Below are 27,141 nucleotides of genomic sequence, written 5' to 3' on the forward strand. Positions count from 1 at the left end.
ATTACAGCTTCAACTCTTCTGGGAAGGCTGTCCATAAGGTTGCGGAGTGTGTTCATAGGAATTTTCGACCATTCTTCCAAAAGCGCATTGGTGAGGTCACACACTGATGTTGGTCGAGAAGACCTGGCTCTCAGTCTCTGTTCTAATTCACCCCAAAGGTGTTCTATCGTGTTCAGGTCAGGACTCTGTGCGGGTTCAACTTCATCCATTTATGGACCTTGCTTTGTGCACTGGTGCACAGTCATGTTGGAAGAGAAAGGGGCCCGCTCCAAACTGTTCCCACAAGGTTGGGAGCATGGAATTGTCCAAAATGTTTTGCTATCCTGGAGCATTCAAAGTTCCTTTCACTGGAACTAAGGGGCCAGACTCCGAAACAGACCCAATTAAGCCTGTAAATTAAGGTAGTATTGTACTCTTCTGGTGAATATGTTCTTGATGACCCAGGTATTACTGTTAGTAGGTGCTAAAAAAAATTGATTCACATCCAAATCGTGATTCTTATTTATAGTGATTCTAAATCGATTTATAGTTTTCAAGAATCGATGCGGGAAAAAAAAAAAAAAAAAAATTTCAGGCCATCTCACCGTTACTTGCTGAACGTATAACTCAGCAGCCAAGACAAGCTTTTGTAAGCTGTAACCGAGGGGTGTCAAACTCATTTTAGATCGAGGGCTACATGGAGAAAAATGTACTCCCAAGCGGGCCGGACTGGTAAAATCACGGCACGATAACTGAAAAATAAAGACAACTTCAGATTGTTTTCTTTGTTTATAAATAGAACAAGCACATTCTGAAAATGTACACATCATAATGTTGTTGGATTTTTTTTACACTTACATCTTGCGGTTAATAGTATTCTATCTTTATTTGTCGTTATTTGTACTTTCTGAATAAATTATGTGATAATGTTCATCAGTCAACTCATTGGTGTTAATTTTCAATCTATCAAGATACAAAAATAATATCAAAATCAAATTACAGGATGTTATTTATGTAGTTTGCTCATTTTCCTCAACTGGTGCACTAACATCATGTGGTTATTTTTTTTACACATGTAGCATCATCTACAAGAGGGGTCCCCAAAATTTTGGACTCGGGGGCCACATTAGGTTAAAACAATTTGGCCGGGGGCCGGGCTGTATATATATATATATTTGATATATATATATATTAGATATATATTTGATATATATATTAGATATATATCTATATATATTAGATATATATATATATTTGATATATATATATATATATATATATATATATATATATATATATATATATATATATATATATATATATATATATATATATATATATATATATATATATATATATATATATGTATGTGTGGGAAAAAATCACAAGACTATTTCATCTCTACAGGCCTCTTTCATGAGGGATTTCCTCAATCCTCAGGAGATTTTAATGGAAGCATTCACATACCATGGTTTATATAGGGCACAGAGCGGGTGGGTACAGGCAGGCGTGGGGGCGTGGTGATTGACTCATGTGTTACCTAGGAGGTGTTTCCTTCTGTGACGGCATGCTGATACAATTTCGCTGCGCTTGTTGAGGGATGACAACTCTGGGCGGTATATGATAAACAGTTTCTCTTTTAAGCATAGGTTGCATCTTTAAAATCTCCTGAGGATTGAGGAAATCCCTCATGAAACAGGCCTGTAGAGATGAAATAGTCTTGTGATTTTTTCCCACACATACATATTACGCTCTACCACGGTATCGAGCACTATTTTTTGGATAATCTAATTAAGACATATATATATATATATATATATATATATATATATATATATATATATATATATATATATATATATATATATATATATATATATATATATATATATATATATTAAATGATATTATCCATCCATTTTCTACTGCTTATTCCCTTCGGGGTCGCGGGGGGCGCTGGAGCCTATCTCAGCTACAATCGGGCGGAAGGCGGGGTACACCCTGGACAAGTCGCCATTAGATATATATATATATATATCTATATATATATATATATATATATATATATATATATATATATATATATATATATATATATATATATATATATATATATATATATATATATATATATATATCTATATTAATGTATATATATATTAATTAATATATATATATATCTATATATATATTATATGTATATATATCTATATTAATATATATCTATATATATATATATATATATATATATATATATATATATATATATAGATATATAGATATATAGATATATATATAGATATATACATATATCCCCACCTTCTACCATCCTAGTCACGTCCGTTGTGTCCTTGGGCAAGACACTTCACCCTTGCTCCTGATGGCTGCTGGTTAGCGCCTTGCATGGCAGCTCCCGCCATCAGTGTGTGAATGTGTGTGTGAATGGGTGAATGTGGAAATACTGTCAAAGCGCTTTGAGTACCTTGAAGGTAGAAAAGCGCAATACAAGTATAACCCATTTATCATTTATCATGTATATATTAGATATATATGACGCACTTTCCACACACGCGATGATGTCACGTTATCGATGAGAAAATGCATTTTTAGACAATATGATTTGCCTGAGAGGCTAGGAGACACCGTGAGTAGCAAGCGGTACAAAGTGGTTAAGAAAAGACATAATTTTTTTTATTTATTTTTTTTATACTTGGGACTTCCCGCGGGCCTGATTTTGGACGCTGGCGGGCCGTAGTTTGGGGACCCCTGATCTACAAAAATACAAAGAATTGCTATTGCGACATCTAGTGGACACATTTAGAACAGCAGTTTCTTTCATTCAAAAATATCTGCTCTTTTTTTTACTTAGCAAACTGATCCCGGGCCGTACGTTTGACACCCCTGCTGTAACCTGTTTTGAAAAGGTTTTATTATCTTTTTTTTTTTTTTAACCAAATAAACTATTGTGCAAATCGGTTTAAATCGAGAATCGATTTTGAATTAAATCGTCGCCCCAAGAATGGGAATCGAATCGTGCGTTGTTGTTGTATTGACATCACTACTTGTTAGGTTGACTGAAAAATGCCACACTTCTACTGACAGTGAACAGTAAACATGTCCTTAAAAGGCCTTATGATGTCATAGTCCTACTATACCTGACGAGGTCAATAACCCTCTCCCTGGGTGCAGAACTGACAGGCTCATCATTGATCATGATGATCTCGTCCCCTGGGATTAACTTGCCTTCTGATGGGCCCCCTGTTAACACACACACACACACACACATACTGGTTATCATTTCGAATGGGGACCAAGTTTTTGATCATCACTTGTGGGGACCACTCTTTCTACAGGTTTTGGAGGTATACAAAAAAAAAGTAAAATGGCCACTTCCCAGTTAGCTCATACACGTCTTTAAATCTCTGGATTGTGCTTATCATTCTTACTGGGGAGCCTGGGGAAAAAGAGTTAATATGGTTCATGGCGACCAAATTTAAATAATTTTAGCATAATTCACACAAATTTGTACGTGACTACTGAGGACCATTTAAAAAAAAAAAAAGTTCAAATTAAATATGACATGATCCTCAGAATACAGCACTGCAGCTGTCCTCTTATAGGGAGTTTCACCACTTAAATGTTAAAGCAAATCCTGCATCTTCTGTGACATTACTGAAGCACACTCAAACTAACCAGTAAACATGTTTTATGGGCCAAAGCTTAAAAATCACTTAGGCATCTTCAGAATGGATCTGACTATCATTTATAAAGCTTTCCTTTTAGGGGACCTGTTTTTTTGTCCCCATACCGTCAGAGGTCCCCTAAAGGTGACTGTGTAAACAGAGCGATGTCCCCATTAAGTAAGCATTGCCAGAACACACACACACACACACACACACACACACACACACACACACACACACACACACACACACACACACACACACACACACACACACACACACACACACACACACACACACACACACACACGTATAGCACGGTTGGTAGAGTGGCCGTGCCAGCAACTTGAGGGTTCCAGGTTCGATCCCCGCTTCCGCCATCGTAGTCACTGCCGTTGTGTCCTTGGGCAAGACACTTTACCCACCTGCTCCCAGTGCCACCCACACTGGTTTAAATGTTACTCAGATATTGGGTTTCACTATGTAAAAGCGCTTTGAGTCACTAGAGAAAAGCGCTATATAAATATACTTCACTTCACTTCACACACACACACACACACACACGCAGGCACGCACGCACGCACGCACGCACGCACACACACACACACACACACACACACACACACACACACACACACACACACACACACACACACACACCAACTACATTTAATTGTACAAACTAGGCAGCTATCTTTTCCTCACACACTTCCTGTGTGCCAACTTTAATGAGCGCTTGCTTACTCATCTGGTCTTGTTAAAATCGATGATTCATCCGTTCAAACCATAGCAGTGGATTTCCCGTTTCGTTAACATCTAACAGTGTATTAGCCTGCTTTTAGGCTGTACTGTATCGTCGCTGATAACAGCCAAATAGCCGATGAGTCACTTTACCTGGTGTGACTGAGCGGACCACCACAGGTTTCTCACTGCCCGCCACAAAGCCAAAGCCGAGCACTGGGTCTCGTCTCATCTCCACCTTCCGGGGTGCTGGCGGCACAAACTTGTCTCCATCTAGGCGGACCTCTTCCAGGGAGATGCTCTGACTGAATTGGCTGTAGAAAATGAAACAACGCTTATTACATCGTCTGTAAAAGCTGACATTTAAAATGTGCCCCCTTCACTGTTTAATATTATATAGATTTTTTTTATATTTTCCAGGTTTTCATGATGTCATGAAGTACATTTTGTTTGTTAATTCGTCTAATTTGAAGCTGTTCTTTTCATTTTAGCTTTGAGTCTGGGTGACCTATTGGTCGTTACGTTGGCATGACTAATGCATTTGCATTTCCACACATTTGGAATTCAGAATATGTGAAATCTCCCAGGAATGTGGGTAAAATTAAGGTATTTTCTTTAACAAAAATGCTGTTAAAACAATAAAAAATGGCCTATACTTAAACCTCCACTACATCCGAAAAGTATTCACAGCGGGTCACTTTTTCCACATTTTGTTACGTTAAAAGCAGGGGTGTCAAACTCATTTTAGATCGGGGGCTACATGGAGAAAAATCTACTCCCGAGTGAGCTGGACTGGTAAAAATCATGCCACGATAACTTAAAACTAAAGACAACTTCAGATTGTTTTCTTTGTTTAAAAATAGCATTCTGAAAATGTACGAATCATAATGTTGTTGTTTTTTTTTTTTACGTTTACATGTTGCGGTTAATAGTATTCTATCTTTATTTGTCGTTGTTTATATTTTCTGAGTAAATTATGTGATAATGTTCATCAGTCAACTCATTGGTAGTCATCTTCAATCTATCAGGATACAAATGTTTTATCAAAATCAATTTACAGTTTGTTATTTATGTAGTTTGATCATTTTCCTCGACTGATGTACTAACATCATGTGGTTTATTTTGTACATATGTAGCATCATCTACAAAGATACAAATAATTGCTATTGCGACATCCAGTGGACACATTTAGAACAGCTGTTTCTTTCATTCAAAAAATTCAGGTACATTTTTGTACTTAGCAAACTCATCCCGCGGGCCCGGTAAAACCTGTTCGCGGGCTTGTTCCGACCCTCAGGCCATACGTTTGACACCCCTGTGTTAAAGCCTTATTCCAAAATGGATTAAATAAAGTTGTGTCCTTAACATTCTACATGTAATACCCTATAATGGCAATGTGAAAAGTTTTCTTTTTTAAATTTACCAAATGTATTAAAAATTTAAAACTAAGAAATCACGTGTACATAAGCATTTGTGAAATACCAGTACTCTGTTGATGCACTTTTGGCAGCAATTTCGGCCTCAAGTCTTTTTGAATACGATGCCACAAGCTTGGCACACCTATCTTTGGGCAGTTTTCATCCATTCGTCTTTGTAGAACCTCTCAAGCTCCATCAGGTTGAATGGGAAGTGTTGGTTTTCATCCAGATTGTCTCTATACATTGCTGCATTCATCTTAGTCTAGTCAGGGAGGTGACCAAGAACCCGATGGTCATTTTTTCAGAGCTACATCATTCCTCAGGAGAACCTTCATACCACCAATCAGACCTAAATGGTAGAGTGGCCATTTCTTAGAGTAACGTGCGGATGCACTGTATGTCCTTTTCGTCACAAGAGCATGCCACTAACCACAACGCTATCCACTCTAACATACACTATATTGACAAAAGTATTTGGCCACCTCTCCAAATGATCAGAATCAGGTGTCCTAATCACTTGGCCCGGCCACAGGTGTATAAAATCAAGCACTTAAGCATGGAGACTGTTTCTACAAACATTTGTGAAAGAATGGGCCACTCTCAGTGATTTCCAGCGTGGAACTGTCATAGGATGCCACCTGTGCAACAAATCCTGTCGTGAAATTTCCTCGCTCCTAAATATTCCAAAGTCAACTGTCGGCGTTATTATAAGAAAATGGAAGAGTTTGGGAACGACAGCAACTCAGCCACGAAGTGGTAGGCCACGTAAACTGACAGAGAGGGGTCAGCGGATGCTGAAGCGCATAGTGCAAAGATTTCCTGCACAGTCAGTTGTTACATCGCACCAAACTTCATGTGACCTTCCAATTAGCCCACGTACAGTACGCAGAGAGCTTCATGGAATGGGTTTCCATGGCCGAGCAGCTGCATCTAAGCCATACATCACCAAGTCCGATGCAAAGCGTTGGATGCAGTGGTGTAAAGCATGTCGCCACTGGACTCTAGAGCAGTGGAGACGCCTTCTCTGGAGTGATGAATCACGCTTTTCCATTTGGCAATCTGATGGACGAGTCTGGGTTTGGAGATTGCCAGGAGAACGCTACATTTCGGGCTGCATTGTGCCGAGTGTGAAATTTGGTGGAGGAGGAATTATGATGTGGGGTTGTTTTTCAGGAGTTGGGCTTGGCCCCTTAGTTCCAGTGACAGGAACTTTGAATGCTCCAGGATACCAAAACATTTTGGACAATTCCATGCTCCCAACTTTGTGGGAACAGTTTGGAGCGGGCCCCTTCGTCTTCAAACATGACTGTGCACCAGTGCACAAAGCAAGGTCCATAAAGACATGGATGGCAAAGTCTGGTGTGGATGAACTTGACTGACCTGCACAGAGTCCTGACCTGAACCCGATTAGAACACCTTTGGGATGAATTAGAACGGAGACTGAGAGCCAGGCCTTCTCGACCAACATCAGTGTGTGACCTCACCAATGCGCTTTTGGAAGAATGGTCGAAAATTCCTATAAACACACTCCACAACCTTGTGGACAGCCTTCCCAGAAGAGTTGAAGCTATAATAGCTGCAAGAGGCGGACCGACATCATATTGAATCCTATGGGATGGCACTTCAAGTTCATATGTGAGTAAAGGCAGGTGGCCAAATACTTTTGGCAATTTTGTGTACTTTTGTAGCAGTTTGTGGATTTACTAAAGGTTTGCATTCACTTAAACGTGTGCAAACTTGATAGCACACGTAATGCTGATCTACTAAACGTGTGCAAAGTGGATTGCATCTGTTAAGTGAGCAGAATAAGGCGTGCCATCCATTTTGTGTCTCTGTATTTGTTAATATGGAGAATATATGCTGTTCATCAAAACATCCACCATGCTGAGAGGAGAAAATGCAAATATATTGTACAATGCGTCCAATGTAATCTATCAACACTAATCACCGCTTTGGGAGCTCTATTTTGCGATTTATTTAGCATGTTTGAAAAAACTGAAACAGTTTACGCACAAACAAGTGGTGTCAATGTCGATGCACTGCACGACTGCTTCTAAAATGCCCATAAAAAGTGGTGGCTGTCTCCTGCTTTTTTGAAAACGTAGCTCCACAGGTAGGAATATGATCAAATGAATATGCAGTAAATGAGAAAGTCTCCATAGTGATGCCCCCCGTGTAGTACACGCACAATCCTCATTTAAATTAAGCGGCCTGCACCACTTTTCAATAGCACACACACTCTTAGTAGATTGCATGCAACACACCCACTAATAGTACATGCTATTTTATAGATTGCACGCGCTGTTTAGCCCCAGGTATTTGGATCTTAGTTAATCAGGCCCAGAGTTGTAAAACTGTTGTAGTAGCAGGGCAGGAAGTTATAAATAAATGATAAATGGGTTATACTTGTATAGCGCTTTTCTACATTTAAGGTACTCAAAGCGCTTTGACAGTATTTCCACATTCACCCATTCACACACACATTCACACACTGATGGCAGGAGCTGCCGTGCAAGGCGCTAACCAGCAGCCATCAGGAGCAAGGGTGAAGTATCTTACCCAAGGACACAACAGACGTGACTAGGATGGTAGAAGGTGGGGATTGAACCCCAGTAACCAGCAACACTCCGATTGCTGGCACGGCCACTCCAACTTCGCCACGCCGTCGCAGTTGTTATGTTCAACAAGCATGTTACAAATGTGACGCGTAAACAAACTGATTATGCAGCTCAGTAAATTGGCCAGTGACAACACAGCTCATTAGCATTAAAGCTACAAACACACAAAATGGCGTGTTTCCAGAAGGGTTTACTGAAAGTATTTTTAAATGTTCTGAAATCCAGCACTGCGACTGCACTATTATGAAAAGTCAGTTTGTCTGTATGTGAAATGACAAAACCCAAAACCAGTGAATTTGGCACGTTGTGTAAATGGTAAATAAAAACAGAACACAACAATATGCAAATCCTTTTCAACCTATATTCAATTGAATAGACGGCAAAGACATTTGAACTGGAAAACTTAACATTTTTGCAAATATTAGCTCATTTGGAATTTGATGCCTGCAACATGTTTCAAAAAAGCTGGCACGAGTGGCAAAAAAGACTGAGAAAGTTGAGGAATGCTCATCCAACACTTATTTGGAACATCCCACAGGTGAACAGGCTAATTGGGAACAGGTGGGTGCCATGATTGGGTATAAAAGAAGCTTCCATGAATTGCTCAGTCATTCACAAACAAGGATGGGGCGAGGGTCACCACTTTGTGAACAAATGCGTGGGCAAATTGTCCAACAGTTTAAGAACAACATTTCTCAACGAGCTATTGCAAAGAATTTAGAGATTTCACCATCTACAGTCTGTAATATCATCAAAAGGTTCAGAGAATCTGGAGAAATCACTGCATGTAAGCGATGATATTACGGACCTTCGATCCCTCAGGCGGTACTGCATCAAAAAGCGACTTCAGTGTGTAAAGGATATCACCATTTGGGCTCAGGAACACTTCAGAAAACCACTGTCAGTAAGTACAGTTTGTCGCTATATCTGTGAGTGCAAGTTAAAACTACTATGCAAAGCGAAAGACATTTATCAACAACACCCAGAAACGCTGCTGGCTTCGCTGGGCCTGAGCTCATCTAAGATGGACTGATGCAAATTGGAAAAGTGTTCTGTGGTCTGACGAGTCCACATTTCAAATTGTTTTTGGAAATTGTGGACGTTGTGTCTTCCGGTACAAATAGGAAAAGAACCATCCGGATTGTTATAGGCGCAAAGTTCAAAAGCCAGCATCTGTGATGGTATGGGGGTGTATTAGTGCCCAAAGCATGGGTAACTTACACATCTGTGAAGGCACCATTAATGCTGAATGGTACATACAGGTTTTGGAGCAACATATGTTGCCATCCAAGCAACGTTATCATGGACGCCCCTGCTTATTTCAGCAAGACAATGCCAAGCTACGTTTTACAACAGCATGGCTTCGTAGTAAAAGAGTGCGGGTACTAGACTGGCCTGCCTGTAGTCCAGACTTGTCTTCCACTGAAAATGTGTGGCGCATTATGAAGCCTAAAATACCACAACGGAGAACCCGGACTGTTGAACAACTCAAGCAAGAATGGGAAATAATTCCACCTGAAAAGCTTCAAAAATTAGTCTCCTCAGTTCCCAAACATTTACAGAGTGTTGTTAAAAGGAAAGGCCATGTAACACAGTGGTAAAAATGCCCCTGTGCCAACTTTTTTGCAATGTGTTGCTGCCTTTAAATTCTAAGTTAATGATTATTTGCCCCGAAAAATTTTGTTTCTCAGATCGAACATTAAATATCTTGTCTTTGCAGTCTATTCAATTGAATATTAGTTGAAAAGGATTTGTAAATCATTGTATTCGGTTTTTATTTACGAATTACACAACGGGCCAACTTAACTGGTTTTGGTTGTTGTACATCTTTAGTCTTTCCTCCATTATTACTTTGTTTAATGTCTCTGGCCAAAAGTCGGCTGATTTAGTCTTGAGCTCACACGTGACCATGAATAGGATAAACAGTACAAAATGAGTGAATACAAATGATTACAATTACATGTTCAGAAACTGTTGATTACTGAAATGTTTTATGGCAGTAGAGTTTTTAAGGAAACTAGCACAGTGCTGCTAAAAAAAAGACATATGCGATGTGGTTAATCAGTGTCCAATGTTTTCCTCTCACTTTGCAAGCTTCAGTAAGTAGAATCTGTATTTTCAGTGGTGCACCATCCTTTGCTCGCTATTAAAAACAGTATGTTCTTGCTCACTCCATGACAATCACTGCATTCTTCACTGAAACCTTTTTATTATTTAGTTCCAACCGGCAGTAATTTTTCAGTTTTTCAGTGCACAATCAGATGGTGCCCGCCATGCTGGTTAATTGAAGCCCTGAGTCGAGGCAGACGGTGTTTAATTCACAGTTATTCTTGACACATGTGCTGTTCAACACTAAATACTAACAATTAACCGGTCACGGCACAAAGGCGCAGGAAAATCTGCCACTCGCCAACGAAAAACAGAGGGGGGATTTCAGAAAAGCTTTGCGCCTGTCAACACTTAATTTCGTTCTTAGAGCTGCACACCAGGAGGAAAAAAAACATTTTAGAGAACATTGCTTCTGTGCTGTCAAATGATTTGGATTAATTCCGATAAATCGTGATTAAATGTCATTCATTTTTAATGTATATTAATGGCTCAATTAGCATGAGCAATAAAAGAAGAAGGAAATATTCATGCACGTAACATGTTTATTATTGTTAACACCATGGTCATGTAATAAACACATTTTTAAAAACAAACATTTGTCCACACTTTTGTGTTCTTAATAGCTATTTTTGCGTGGGATGAAAAGAGCACAGCTCCGTCCCCCCATTCTCACCACATTTTACAGAGGCACTATAGAGAACCTACTGACCAACTGCATCTCTGTCTGGACTGGAGCCTGCAGTGCCTCAGACTGGAAGTCTCTGCAGAGAGTGGTGAGGACGGCAGAAAAGATCATCAGGACTCCTCTTCCTCCTATCCAGGAGATCGCAAAAAGCCACTGCCTGACCAGGGCTCAGAAAATCTGCAAAGACTCCTCCCACCCCCACCAAGGACTGTTTTCACTGCTGGACTCTAGAAAGAGGTTCTGCAGCCTCCGATGCAGAACCTCCAGGTTCTGTAACAGCTTCTTCCCTCAGGCTGTAAGACTCTTGAACGCATCATAATTATCCCCTCAACTCCCCCCAAAATGGATTAACTCGCTGGAATAAAAAAGACAATATAACATACATCCATAAACCTGGATGCATATGAAAAAGTGCAATATATTTATCTGTACAGTAACCTATTTATTTATTTATATCAGTAGCGTGCAGTCCCTAGAGGCAGGGGAGGCGGGGCCTCACCTGCCATCATGGAAAGAAAAAAAATGTAAAAAGAAAAAAAAAATTAATTAAATTGTTATATGTATCTAGTGATTATACTAAATTTATTTTCCATTTAACTTCACCAGTTTTAGATTATTTTTATTTTTATTTTCACATTTGCCATTCAAATACTGAGAAGAGACGGTGCGGTGATCAGCAGCCAGTTGAGGCACGTCACTGATTTGTGCCTCAACATGGATTGTGCACAATGACTTGGCTAACTGCTGAGCTGCTGTGCAGTGAGACTGTATTGCTATATGAATTATATCAGCTAACTAAACTATGGCATAGTTTAGTTAGCTGAGGTATATAATGTACAGTGTATTTTGTCAACAACTGTATGTGTGTAACGTATTTCTTGTGCTAAGCATTCATAAATCTGCTGCAAAAGACGTACTGGTTGAGGCTCGCAGTAATCCGGCCTCCTGGTGGTAGAGGGCGGTAGTGATCCCAGAGATCATTCCTCGGCCGCAGAAGAAAAAAAAAAAAAAGTTTGCAAGCGATTGTTTATTTCCTCTCGCCTGGACTTTTATTAAAAACATGGAGGATTACATATGTAAAATAAAACAGTTTTCTAAACTGGACTTTCAATCGAAGCAGGAGGTAATAATTAAAGGTAGACCAACGCCGTAGCTAAAAGGTTTGCTTTTGACTTCGGGACAGAAGATCCGTTGTTTTCAAACGGCGTGGTACACATGCAAAGGCTGGCTGTGTGGATGTCCAGCAAGAAGTAAGACCATAATAATGTTTTTTTATTAAATGTGCTTTTTTGTGTGCTACAGTTGTGTAAAGAATGCTGGTATGAGCTTTTAAACATAACCCGTTAACTGCTGCCAATCACATGGTGAATAAGATATTATTTAGGGTTCATATGTTTGTAAATCTGACTGTGATGATGCAGTGCCTCACCAGACATTAACCTCACCGCACGCCACTGATTTATATATGCACCTATTTGTTTTTTATCCTGCACTACCATCAGCTAATGCAATGAAATGTTGTTCTTATCTATACTGTAAAGTTCAAATTTGAATGACAATAAAAAGTAAGTCTAAGTCTAAGTCTAAAAGGGAAGTGTTTCAGTTGAAAGAAAACTCCTTCGTGCAGAGTGATCATCTGTTCCATCATTTTGGACTCAAAATTGTCATCGCAAGAACAAACGTATTGTTTAGTGTCTTCCATATTGACTTGTTCGGTTCTGCAGCCTTTCACTATACTATGTATCGACAACGGCCCATGCATCTGGTGGAATGTTAGCATGCTAGCGTTAGCATGTTAACAATTAGCATGTGTCACATACCAAGATATATGACTCTAAGGCAGTGGTCTAGGGATGTGCGTATCGATCCTGTGGTATCGATATATCGATACTCACACGCTACTCATTTGGCATCACTTTTCTGAAAAAAGTATCGATATAAACCAAAAAACGGCGTGTGGGGGGTGCAAGCATCACTTTCAGATGTTTTGGATTACTTACTTAACTTACTATGTGCTGGGACACCCCTGTACCTGGCAGAGTATAGAGCTGGCCCAGTCACGTGACAGGAGACAGCGAATGAGCGTCGTCAACGTGCAACACACACACACAGCCAGCCGACAGCGATGCAGCCAGGCATATCCAGTGTTGTCCAATTGTTGACTTAAAACAGGCATTGTTTTTTTTTTTTTAGTAATGTTTACTGAATATTTTTGTTTAAATGATTATCCTAAATTCAAATAATTTCCACACAGGGGAATTTACTGTTAGTTGAAAATTGCTTGAGTATTTAAAACAAGATAAGAAAGAGATACAATTTGGAGATTCTTCATCTTTGCATTACAGTTTTATTTTTTTCCAAGAAAATCTTGAATATATGATTGAATGTGATTTTGGTTTTAATCTGTTACATGATTTCTTACATTTCGAAAACATTAGCCTATTTCATATTTCATTAATTGCTAATTATATCACAAACTTTAAAAAATAACTGCAGCTTCTTGCAATTTGGATTTGACTCTTAATTGGAAAGCCCTAATATTTAATTATTATTATATATAATATATAGTTATTATTATATACAATATTTAATTTATTTTTCATATTTATGTTATTTATTTTAATTTTACTTTTATTATATATTGACCATAGTAAATGTGGTATAAATGGTCTGTATTTGTCTTGTGATTTGTCTTAAATAATAACAATAGTAATAATATTTTTGACTGACAAAAAATTGCCAATAAGAAATTATTGGTATCGGTATCGGTATCGGTATCGGTATCGATGAAAATGCAAGAAAGAGTATCGGTATCGTATCGAATCCTAAAAGTGTCGTATCGCCCATCCCTACAGTGGTCCCCAACCTTTTTTTTTTTTAAATTTTTTAATTTTTTTTTTCATAAAGAAATACAATCATGTGTGCTTACGGACTGTATCCCTGCAGACTGTATTGATCTATATTGATATATAATGTATATATTGTGTTTTTTATGTTGATTTAATTTTTATTTTTTTTTATTTTATTTTTTTTAAATTAAATTTCTTGCGGCCCGGTGGTTGGGGACCACTGCTCTAAGGTATATGGCAGTGGAATTAGAGAAAGAAAGTGTACAATTAGCTAAAAAAGTTAGTTAGCATGGCTAACATTTTAACAGTTAACATGTGTCACATACCCAGTTATATGACTCTAAGGTGTGGAATTAGAGAAAAAAGTGTAAAATCAGCTAAAAAAAAGTTAGCATGTGTCACATACCATGTTAAATGAAATTTTACCATGTGTAAAATTTGCCGAAAAAGTTAGCATGATACCGTTAGCATGTTGGCATGCTAACATTAAAATGCTAACAGCTAGCATGTGTCATATACCAAGTTATATGACAATGAGAACAAAGTGTAAAATTAGCTGAAAAAGTTAGCTTGCTGCGTGAGAAGAAATACCAAAATGCAATATTTGTTGGTGTAAACATAGAAAGTAGCACAAAAGCTACCAAAATAACGTTAGCATGCTAGCGTTCTCAGAACTATGTTAACAGTTAACATGCTAACGCACGTTAACTCTGAGTACACTTGGTCAAAAGCAGCGAGTAGAAAAGTCCATGATTGATTAAGTTTAAACATACAAAATTAGCTTAACAGTTCGCATACAACATTAGCATGCTAAGTATGCTAACACCACTGCATATTGAAAAAACTATGATTTTTCTACTGGAGGTGGCCCTGTTGTCTGTCTATGTTGTCTGCCCATTGAACTTTTAGTTACGCCACTGTAGAGATACAAGACTCAGACACCTGAGTGGACGGGCTGTCACGTGACTTCAAAGAACTTCATGTAATTAAATGCAGCGGCCATTACACAATGGCACAGCGTTTTCTGTATGATTTGTTGAAAAACGTCATGCCGAACGAAGTCTGATTGTGGCCAAAGGCTTCAAGATATGGACTTTTCGAACACACCGTGAGCGCCTCAAGTTACAAAATTTGAATTGTAGTGTTTTAGGGGTTTTTAGAGCCGACAGTTAACATTGGAGTCAATGATAGATTTAGCTGACTTTTTTGGCTTTGAACGCCAACAGAAGCAAAATGGCACACGTGACATCCATAAAAGTGACATTTTCTGAGACAGGACACGTGTGTCTACGATTCACACTAGGATGAAAAGATGTGGCCATGAGGACAGATTGTTGAGGGCGGTCGCATTTTTTCTCCTCCCGTCTTCTCCTTGCTTGCTCTCTTTGTCTCGTCTTGTCGACACTTTTTTTAAAGCCTCTTTCTTTGCGCTGTCCTCCAAATCTAAACATCAGACATGGAATTGATCAGCTGGACTCTCGACTCAATTGACAAAATCTTTTCGACAAGGAAAAGAGGTTCGGAGGAGCCTGGCTGTCTTGATGGAACCATTGCTGCGGGGTACGTGAGTGATTCCTGGGACAAATGGAGAATCATGTGCCTCTCAGTCCTTTCCATCGAGGACGTGGAAGACATCTACCTATTTGGAACCATGATCGCGGGGCACCTGTAAATTCGTAAGACGATGGCAGCCACTCAAGGAGCCCAAAAGCTGTTTGCCGCAATGGAAGGATTGGGTCGGGCTGTGGGATCACAGTCTGGGGCGATTTCTGAACTAAATCGCAAGATGGATCACATCATGGAGAAGCTTGTTGAAAGGGAAAAATTGAATATAAGAGCCAACATGGACGAATAGAACAGACAAGCCATTGTAATGTCTGCTCGCGGAAAAACAAAAATCCTAATCTACGATTTGACTCCCTCGAATGGCCTTGAAGCTGCAACAACAGGAGCAGGCTGTTCTGTAAACATCCCAGAGGACTCTCAAAGATGGACGCTTTTGACCTCCCTCCCTCCTCAACGACACCTGGAAGTCGAACTTTGCTTGCATTGCATGCAGAACGGCCCCGGGCCTATGGACACAACACCACTACACCCAAAGACAATGGGCATATACACAAACACACACCCCACCCCCACCCAACGCCTTCGGTGATGGACGGCTGAGTAGCACTTTATAGCAGCAGGCCGGCCTCCAGGGTCCCAACCCCCCCCCCCCTCTTGCGAGTTGTTGTGATTATATGTACCTTGTTTATGTGTGCTATGGCAAATTAGTTTTTTTCCCTTCGACTCAGTCTGGACCCCCTCCCGAGGGTCCAGCTTTTGACTGATATTTTTTACTCTTCCCCCCTTTCCCAATATCACCTTTTTCCCACCTTTTTTAAGGAGCACCGTATGTGGCTGATCCGTTGGCGGTCCTGTTCTTGTCTCCCTGTAACGGATGTCTGCTCTTAGTGGGACTGTGCCGAAAATGTAATTTCAGTTCTTATATGTCTTGTACATCAGTGGTCCCCAACCACCGGGGTACCGGGCCACACAAGAAATAAATAAAAAAATAATGATTTAAATTTTTATTTTTTTAAATTTTTTTATTAAATCAACATAAAAAACACAATATATATATTATATATCAATATAGATCAATACAGTCTGCAGGGATACAGTCTGTAAGCACACATGATTGTATTTCTTTATGAAAAAAAAACAAAAAATAAATAAATAAATAAAACATCTGGCTTCGTCGTGACGTCAGAGTGAGGTGGACGTACGTATTTAGACATTAAGTAAAGCTCTCAGCCAGAGGGGGAGAATCTCCGATAAAGTATTATTTTCATCTAATCTCTGCATGCACGAAATAACACCGATGTGCGACATACGGTGACATAAATGCTGGTAAAAGCAGTTTTCTTAAGCATCTACAAAACCCAAAACCAGTGAAGTTGGCACGTTGTGTAAATCATAAATAAAAACAGAATACAATGATTTGCAAATCCTTTTCAACTTATATTCAATTGAATACACTGCAAAGACAAGATATTTAATGTTCGAACTGAGAAACTTGGTTTTTTTTGCAAATAATCATTAACTTAGAATTTAATGGCAGCAACACATTGCAAAAAACGTTGGCACAAGGGCATTTTTACCACTGTGTTACATGGCCTTTCCTTTTAACAACACTCAGTAAACATTTGGGAACTGAGGAGACCAATTTTTGAAGCTTTTCAGGTGGAATTCTTTCCCATTCTTTCTTGATGTACAGCTTAAGTTGTTCAACAGTCCGGGATCTCCGTTGTGGTATTTTAGGCTTCATATTGCGCCACACAGTTTCAATGGGAGAGAGGTCTGGACTACAGGCAGGCCAGTCTAGTACCCGCACTCTTTTACTATGAAGCCACGCTGTTGTAACACGTGGATTGGCATTGTCTTGCTGAAATAAACAGGTGCGTCCATGATACCGTTGCTTGGATGGCAACATATGTTGCTCCAAAACCTGTATGTACCTTTCAACATTATTGGCCCCTTCACAGATGTGTAATTTTCCTATGCCTTGGGCACTAATACACCCCCATACCATCACAGATGCTGGCTTTTGAACTATAACAATCCGGATTGTTCTTTTCCGACGTCCACAGTTTCCAAAAACAATTTGGAATTGTGGACTCGTCAGACCACAGAACACTTTTCCACTTTGCATCAGTCCATCTTAGATGAGCTCGGGCCCAGCGAAGCCGGCGGCTTTTGTGGGTGTTGTTGATAAATGGCTTTCGCTTTGCATAGTAGAGTTTTAAACTTGCACTTACAGATTTAGCGACAAACTGTAGTTACTGACAGTGGTTTTCTGAAGGGTTCCTGAGCCCATGTGGTGATATCCTATACACACTGATGTCGGTTTTTAATGCAGTACCACCTGAGGGATCGAAGGTCACAGGCTTAACCGCTTACGTGCAGTAATTTCTCCAGATTCTCTGAACCTTTTGATGATATTACGGACCGTAGATGGTGAAATCCCTAAATTCCTTGCAAAAGCTGGTTGAGAAATGTTCTTAAACTGTTGGACAATTTGCTCACGCATTTGTTCACAAAGTGATGACCCTCGCCCCATCCTTGTTTGTGAATGACTGAGCATTTTATGGAAGCTGCTTTTATACCCAATCATGGCACCCACCTGTTCCCAATTAGCCTGTTCACCTGTGGGATGTTCCAAATAGGTGTTTGATGAGCATTCCTCAACTTTCTCATTCTTTCTTTCTTTCTTTCTTTCATGTTTATTTCGAATATGTAGACAAAACAAAAACAAAAATTTTTGCAAAAAACAACAAAAAAGCCATTCATGAATGAATAACAAAAACAATAATAATAATAATAATAGTAATAATAACAGTATATAAGTATAAGTATATAAAAATGTTATGTTATATAAATACATATACATATATAAGTATGTACATATATATATATATATATATATATATATATATATATATATATATATATATATATATATATATATCTACAACATACATTTAACAAGTAACTATGAATGTGACACAACAGCGTGTATACATAGTATACATATACATACACATACAAACCTACTGACTCTTGGTGCAGTTCACTATATCCTGTGAACAATATATTTTTGTACATTCTTTTAAAAACATTGATGCTTGGACTTTGCTTATGTACTTCGCTCAGATTGTTCCACAACTTGACACCTGTGATGGAAATGCGAGAACTTTTCATGGTGGAATTTCTCATCTGAATTTTAAAATTTAGTTCTCTCCTCAAACTATGCCCCCCCTCACGTTCACTAAACATGTTTTGAATGTTCAGTGGTAACAAATGGTTCCTAGCCCTGTACATAGTTATTGCTGTTTGATATGAGACAATGTCGGTGAATTTTAATAATTTAGACTGTAGAAATAGTGGATTGGTGTGTTCCAGATAGCCGACCTTGTGAATGATCCTTACTGCTCTTTTTTGTAAAATGATTAGTGACTGTAACAAACTTTTGTATGGAATTGTTCCCCAAATGTGACGTCAGCAGATTGTCCATATATGGTAGGAATTTACCCAAAGTGCTTTGCGCGAGTCCACTATTGTAGTCCACATTGTAGTCAATAAGCATATTATTTTTCTCTATCCTCTTGTTGTAGGGCAGACTGGCTCGTACATGCACATGTCGTCTTTTTTTAGTCAAAGGTAGCGTATAGTTGTAACTAGGGATGTCCGATAATATCGGACTGCCGATATTATCGGCCGATAAATGCTTTAAAATGTAATATCGGAAATTATCGGTATCGGTTTAAAAATTATCGGTATCGGTTTCAAAAAGTAAAATGTATGACTTTTTAAAACGCCGCTGCACGTAGTGGTACACGGACGTAGGGAGCAGTACAGAGCGTCAATAAACCTTAAAGGCACTGCCTTTGTGTGCCGGCCCAATCACATAATATCTACGGCTTTTCACACACAAGTGAACGCAAATCATACTTGGTCAACAGACATACGGTCACACTGAGGGTGTCCGTATAAACTACTTTAACACTGTTACAAATATGCGCCACACTGTGAACCCACACCGAACAAGAATGACAAACACATTTCGGGAGAACATCCGCACCGAAACACAACATAAACACAACAGAACAAATACCCAGAACCCTTTGCAGCACTAACTCTTCTGGGACGCTACAATATACACCCCCCGCTACCCCCTGTGTTGTGAAACCTGGGTTTATGACCAACTTTCGGCATTTTAAAGGCAGATATAGCTAATAATGCTGATAGCTACAATGCTAACAGCTAGTATGCTAACAACAGCATTATACATCATGAGAGCATCTCAAGCTTAAATAGATGGTAGCTAAAAAGCAAAATGCCAAAATGATGAACAAAATGCTAAATGGCTAAGAACAATTACCAATTTGAAAAGGAGTGAGCTGTCTTCAGTCTTATCTCACAACTGCTTGTAAATGTTTTTGCCACGTAAACAAATATTAAGTCATGTCTATTTGCATTTCCTTACAAGTTTGAGGCTCCATTTGCCTTATTAAAAGCAAAAGAATCAGTCTCCTTTTTGACATCTTTGTGTTGGGGTGTCAAACTCGTTTTCTCTAAAGGGGCCACATCGCAATTATGGCTGCCCTCAGAGGGCCACTTGTAACATTGAATAATTTGAATAATTCATTAATATATATATATATATATATATATATATATATATATATATATATATATATATATATATATATATATATATATATATATATATATACATTTTATATATATATATGTGTGTGTGTGTGTGTGTGTGTGTGTGTGTATATACAGTATATACATTATATATATATGTGTGTGTGTGTGTGTGTGTGTGTGTGTGTGTGTGTGTATATATATATATATATATATATATATATATATATATATATATATATATATATAAATAAATGTTATATATATATATGTGTGTGTGTGTGTGTGTGTATATATATATATATATATATATATATATATATATATATATATATATATATATATATATATATATATATATATATATATATATATATATATATATACATACATACAGTACAGTACATATATATATATACACTACCGTTCAAAAGTTTGGGGTCACCCAAACAATTTTGTGGAATAGCCTTAATTTCTAAGAACAAGAATAGACTGTTGAGTTTCAGATGAAAGTTCTCTTTTTCTGGCCATTTTGAGCGTTTAATTGACCGCACAAATGTGATGCTCCAGAAACTCAATCTGCTCAAAGGAAGGTCAGTTTTGTAGCTTCTGTAACGAGCTAAACTGTTTTCAGATGTGTGAACATGATTGCACAAGGGTGTTCTAATCATCAATTAGCCTTCTGAGCCAATGAGCAAACACATTGTACCATTAGAACACTGGAGTGATAGTTGCTGGAAATGGGCCTCTATACACCTATGTAGATATTGCACCAAAAACCAGACATTTGCAGCTAGAATAGTCATTTACCACATTAGCAATGTATAGAGTGTATTTCTTTAAAGTTAAGACTAGTTTAAAGTTATCTTCATTGAAAAGTACAGTGCTTTTCCTTAAAAAATAAGGACATTTCAATGTGACCCCAAACTTTTGAATATATATATATATATATATATATATATATATATATATATATATATATATATATATATATATATATATATATATATATATATATATATATATATATATACAGTACAGGCCAAACGTTTGGACACGCCTTCTCATTCAATCGGTCTTTAATTTCATGACTATTTACATTGTAGATTGTCACTGAAGGCATCAAAACTATGAATGAACACATGTGGAGTTATGTACTTAACAAAAAAAGGTGAAAAAACTGAAAACATGTTTTATATTCTAGTTTCTTCAAAATAGCCACCATTTGGGCTCGGATTACTGTTTTGCACACTCTAGGCATGCTCTCAATGAGCTTCAAGCACATATTTAAATATATACGCCATTGGTGGATCTACGCCTAACATCCACTGTAATGATACCAAGTGCAGGAGTGTATCTAGTCGATACTACTATGATTACGATGAGATTTTTTGGCATCACAACATCTCCTTTCGTTTTTTTGTAAATATATATTATGTTTATAAACTCAGGAAATACAACCCTGGACACAGGAGGACTTTGAATATGACCAATGTATGATCATGTAACGACTTGGTATTGGATTGATAGCCAAATGTGTGGTATCATCCAAACCTAATGTAAAGCATCCAAACAACAGAAGAATAAGTGATTATTACATTTTAACAGAAGTGTATATAGAACATGTTAAAAGAGAAATTAAGCAGATATTAACAGTTAATGAACAAGTAGATTAATAATTCATTTTCTACCACTTGTCCTTAATAATTTTGACAAAATAATAGAATGATAAATGACACAATATGTTACTGCATATGTCAGCAGACTAATTAGGAGCCTTTGTTTGTTTACTTACTAATAAAAGACAAGTTGTCTAGTAAGTTCACTTTTTTATTTAAGGACAAACTTGCAATAATAAACATATGTTCAAGGGACAAGCGGTAGAAAATGGATGGATGGATGGATGTTTAAAGTACCCTAAGATTTTTTGTTAAAATAAATTCAATAATGCAATTTTTTGTGGTCCCTTTTATTTAGAAAAGTATCGAAAAGTACCGAAAAGTATAGAAATATTGGTACCGGGACAACATTAACCGCGATACTATACCAGTACCGGTATACTGTTCAACCCTAAATTGAACACATTCTTACGGATCGAGTCATTTGTTAATCAATTATCACGACTGTTCCTAACGACTACTACTCCTTCTGCTGTATTCTTGTAGAAATGTCGCACCTTCCCTGTAATAAACAGTATTAATAAGGATATACTTTTTTTTATTACTAAGTGTCACTGTATAGCCACTTCACTAATATCGCTGTGCAGACCGACTGAATTGAATCTTTATTCAATTACTTATTGAGCCGAGACATCCTTGCATTCATTGTACTCGACAGTACTTAATCAAGGCCATCTGACAAGCGAGTCTTTGTCAAACCATTTTCCTGACGACGTTCAACACTCGCCCAGAATCGCTCCCCAGACCGCATCCCGTCTCGTCAATGCTGTGTGTCACACTGTTAATATTGAAAGGCCCCCTGTGGTTTATTTATGTGCCCGCGCTGTCACGCAGGCGCGCCTTCCTTTAAGGAATGTCACCACGTCGTATCGGCCTCTAGTGACGGACACGCAAACGGACATTTGATTATTCATGACTCTCCAACAGGTTTTTGACAGACCGACGCAGATGCACTCTCCCGACTTTCACGCTGCTTCTTACGTAACACCTCACAACATCACGCACTTGCCGGTCTACACGAGCCACCACCTCCAGTTTGGTGCATCGCGATAATAGCCCAGACTGTGCACGTGCAGCGGTAAATCAGAAAGCTTCAATGTGCTCCGTAGAGTAGAGATCATCACTTGCATGACAGTAGAGGACATACTGTACACACAGGCGTAGCATCTCTTTACCTGACGGTTGCAAAGGGTCAAGGGTTAAGCCGGCGTCCTTAGAAAAATGAGCAAAAAGCTAATTCCCGACTGTGGTAAGGAAAAAGTCCTCTTCTGCATTCGAGGGACTGCGTGAGGAGTGTGGTGGGTTTGTGCGAGAGTGTGGAGTGCACGGCACAGAGAAAAGAGAAAGCGGCAACGAGAGAGCGAAAGAGAGAGAGAGAGAGAGAGAGAGAGAGAGAGAACGTGCACAACAGGGTAGGCAAAGGCGAATCAGTATTCCGAACGCACAGATGGAGACGACGTGGAGGCGGTGACTCGGCTGGAATAATCATAGCTCCGCCAAGTGGTTTATTCCAAACAACTGGGGCTCGGAGCTCCTTTTAAACACTCACTTGAAGTAGCAGTCACGCCCCTCTCTATTGGCGCCCGTGTCCCATCCATTGGGGGCTCCCTGCGAGGCGGACCACGTCCCTGAAGGGGGCGGCCAGCCGGAGGATTTGGTCCTGTGGCTGCAGAGGATGAAAAGGTGGAGAGGGATCAAGTAGGGATCGGGCAACACAAGAGCAGTAGCCGGGGGCGTCACAAGAAAGTTTGATCATATTAAACGATAGTCACACACACACTAGGCGTGGTGCAAATTATCCTCTGCATTTGACCCCTCCCCATGTTCACCTCCTGGGAGGTGAGGGGAGAAGTGAGCAGCAGCGGTGGCCGCGCTCGGGAATCATTTTGGTGATTTAACCCCCAATTCCAACCCTTGATGCTGAGTGCCAAGCAGGGAGGTAATGGGTCGCATTTTATAGTCTTTGGTATGACTCGGTCGGGGTTTGAACTCACGACCTTCCAGTCTCAGGGCGGACACTCTAACCACAAGGCCACTGAGCAGGTATTACGCTATATTATATAACATTATATAATATTACGCCTATTAGGGGTGTGGGAAAAAATCGATTCGAATTCAAATCGCGATTCTCACGTTGTGCGATTCAGAATCGATTCTCATTTTTAAAAAATCTATTTTTTTAATTTATTTTTTTATTAATCAATCCAACAAAACAATACACAGCAATACCATAACAATGCAATCTAATTCCAAAACGAAACCCGACCCAGCAACACTCAGAACTGCAATAAACAAAGCAATTGAGAGGAGACACAAACACGACACAGAACAAACCAAAAGTAGTAAAACAAAAATGATTATTATCAACAACAGTATCAATATTAGTTACAATTTCAACATAGCAGTGATTAAAAATCCCTCATTGACATTATCATTAGACATTTATAAAAAATAATAAAAAGAACAATAGTGTCACAGTGGCTTACACTTGCATCGCATCTCATAAGCTTGACAACACACTGTGTCCAATATTTTCACAAAGATGAAATAAGTCATATTTTGGTTAATTTAATAGTTAAAACAAATTTATATTATTGCAATCAGTTGATAAAACATTGTACTTTACAATTATAAAAGCTTTTTACAAAAATCTACTATTCTGCTTGCATGTCAGCAGACTGGGGTAGATCCTGCTGAAATCCTATGTATTGAATGAATAGAGAATCGGTTTGAATCGGGAAAAAAATCGTTTTTGAATCGAGAATCGTGTTGAATTGAAAAAAAAAAATCGATTTTGAATCGAAGCGTGACCCCAAGAATCGATATTGAATCGAATCGTGGGACACCCAAAGATTCACAGCCCTAACGCCTACGGTATACTAAAGGGTCTAGCTCCATCCTATCTTGCTGATTGTATTGTACCATATGTCCCGGCAAGAAATCTGCGTTCTAAGAACTCCGGCTTATTATTGATTCCCAGAGCCCAAAAACAGTCTGCGGGCTATAGAGCGTTTTCTATTCGGGCTCCAGTACTCTGGAATGCCCTACCATTAACAGTTAGTGATGCTACCTCAGCAGAAGCCTTTAAGTCCCATCTTAAAAAAAAATTGTATGCGCTAGCCTTTAAATAGATCCCCCTTTTAGACCAGTTGATCTGTCGTCTCTTTTCTGCTCTGCATGGAGAGGTTATTAGGTGACCACAGATGCTGTTCAAAGTTGGGACCCGGGGTGGACCACTCATCTGTGCATCAGTTGGGGACGTCTCTGCACTGCTGACTTGTCTCCACTCAAGATGATCCCCTACTGGCCCCAATATGGACTGAACTCTCACACTATTAACTAAATCCACTCGACGTCCATTGCCAGGTGGGGGGGGTCCCCCACATCTGCGGTCCCCTCCAAGGTTTCTCATTGTATCCCATTGGGTTGAGTTTTTTCTTGCCCTGATGTGGGATCTGAGCCGAGGATGTCGTTGTGGCTTGTGCAGCCCTTTGAGACACTTGTGATTAAAGGCTATATAAATAAACTTTGATTGATTGATTGCTAGATTTTAAGGGAAGTCCTGAGGCATAACTAGTAATGGTTTTAATGACGTTTTTTCCCTTCAGACTTTGACTTTCTCACATGATATTTCTATCCATCCAGATCTCATCCCATCTGAGTCAGATGGGATGAAGCCTGGTGATGCTCTGGACCTGTCAGTTACAGGGCTGACATAAAGAATGTGAGGCTATCATGGTAACATAAAATAACGATATTTAGCAATTAAATTGTATTACAAGTGTATTTTCCAATCCTTTTTGACATTTTCTCAAGTAAAAATGGCTGATATTGCACATTTTCCAAGGCAGAAACTTGCCGCTCGTCTTTCCTGACACTGAGGGAGGGTTAGTAGATGGCCCGTACCGTTTTTTTGTCCACAAGCATGTCGACAATATGTTTGCAGAAACATTTTCTATACACCATGCCAGCATTTTGAACAATTTCCCTGGTGGATCAATACCGTTTTCTAAGTCTAAGCATGTGTGATGTCTGGTGACATCAGTATTCTTGGCAATCAGACAATAAATTTAATGCGATGTTGGAGCCTTGAGTGTTGGCTGATACTCATATTAATATGATACAATACAAGAATTAACTATGCATATTTTGTAGTGTGGAATGTTAGAAAAGGCTTGATCAAGTGAAATTATATAAACAGAGAACAATAACTATCTTCAGTTAAGGTGGAGTGGTAATAGTATTTTGGTGACACCTAGTGGCACCAATAATTCATTAGGCAAAGGAATGACACAGTAGGTTGAATGATACAGACACGTTTGTTACTGGATACTTTATAATACGCTTCTGCCTCAGGGACTTTGTAAGTAATATGTAACTATAATTATTTGGTATTTGTTTATATTGACACATATGGTGGTTTAGACTGCAATATTGTTCAATTGCGGACACACCTACTCAGTGGCCTAGTGGTTAGAGTGTCCGCCCTGAGATCGGTAGGTTGTGAGTTCAAACCCCAGCCGAGTCATACCAAAGATTATAAAAACGGGACCCATTACCTCCCTGCTTGGCACTCAGCATTAAGGGTTGGAATTGGGGGTTAAATCACCAAAATGATTCCCGGGCGCGGCACCGCTGCTGCCCACTGCTCCCCTCATCTCCGATGGGTCAAATGCAGAGGACAAATTTCCCCACACCTAGTGCGTGTGTCATATGTCACATATGTCTAATGTGTGCGCTATTTTGTGCTTAGCTGTTGTGTAGCTGCTAGTTCCTAAGAGCCAATAGCTGGACATTTTTACCTTATTTTTAAGGTTACCTTCACAAAAATACAAGAAAAAAAATTCAACCTTGTGTACTTATTGGAGGACACATCGAGTATTGCTACTTGTATTTGAGCCTCGTATCGAAAAGTTTAGATGTAAGCCGGCTTGTTTTTTTGCTGATATCGGAAGGATATCCGATGTCAATATCGGATCTAAACACCCCAAATATTAAGTATTATTCTAGTTGGATTGTTATCCTTTAAAGCAGTGTTCGTATGGTCAACAGCGGTACTCAGTTGTAATATACTTTTACACCATTTGTGGCAGCAATGACAATATCAAACAAACAAGGAAACAAAGAAGTCTGAGGCTAAAGTAATTGAGAAGTTTCTTAAGCACAAAAATTATGACTAAAGTGT

General features: G+C 38.8%; 1 protein-coding gene across 2 annotated transcripts in view; it reads right to left on the reverse strand.

Moving 5' to 3' along the window:
- frmpd4 (FERM and PDZ domain containing 4) overlaps positions 1-27,141 on the reverse strand; it is a 103,265-nt gene that overhangs the window by 29,007 nt on the left and 47,117 nt on the right. The window contains exons 2-4 of one of the 2 annotated variants that reach the window (XM_062069145.1): positions 23,506-23,622; positions 4,557-4,717; positions 3,135-3,237 (exon numbers count right to left, since the gene is read on the reverse strand). In XM_062069145.1, the coding sequence (XP_061925129.1) occupies positions 3,135-3,237; positions 4,557-4,717; positions 23,506-23,622 (381 nt within the window). Of the gene's footprint in view, positions 1-3,134; positions 3,238-4,556; positions 4,718-23,131; positions 23,272-23,505; positions 23,623-27,141 lie in introns of those variants that run through there. The other variant, XM_062069146.1, reaches the window with a different exon arrangement.

Source organism: Entelurus aequoreus, linkage group LG14 (genome assembly GCF_033978785.1).
Source record: "Entelurus aequoreus isolate RoL-2023_Sb linkage group LG14, RoL_Eaeq_v1.1, whole genome shotgun sequence".
Classification (NCBI taxonomy): domain Eukaryota; kingdom Metazoa; phylum Chordata; class Actinopteri; order Syngnathiformes; family Syngnathidae; genus Entelurus; species Entelurus aequoreus.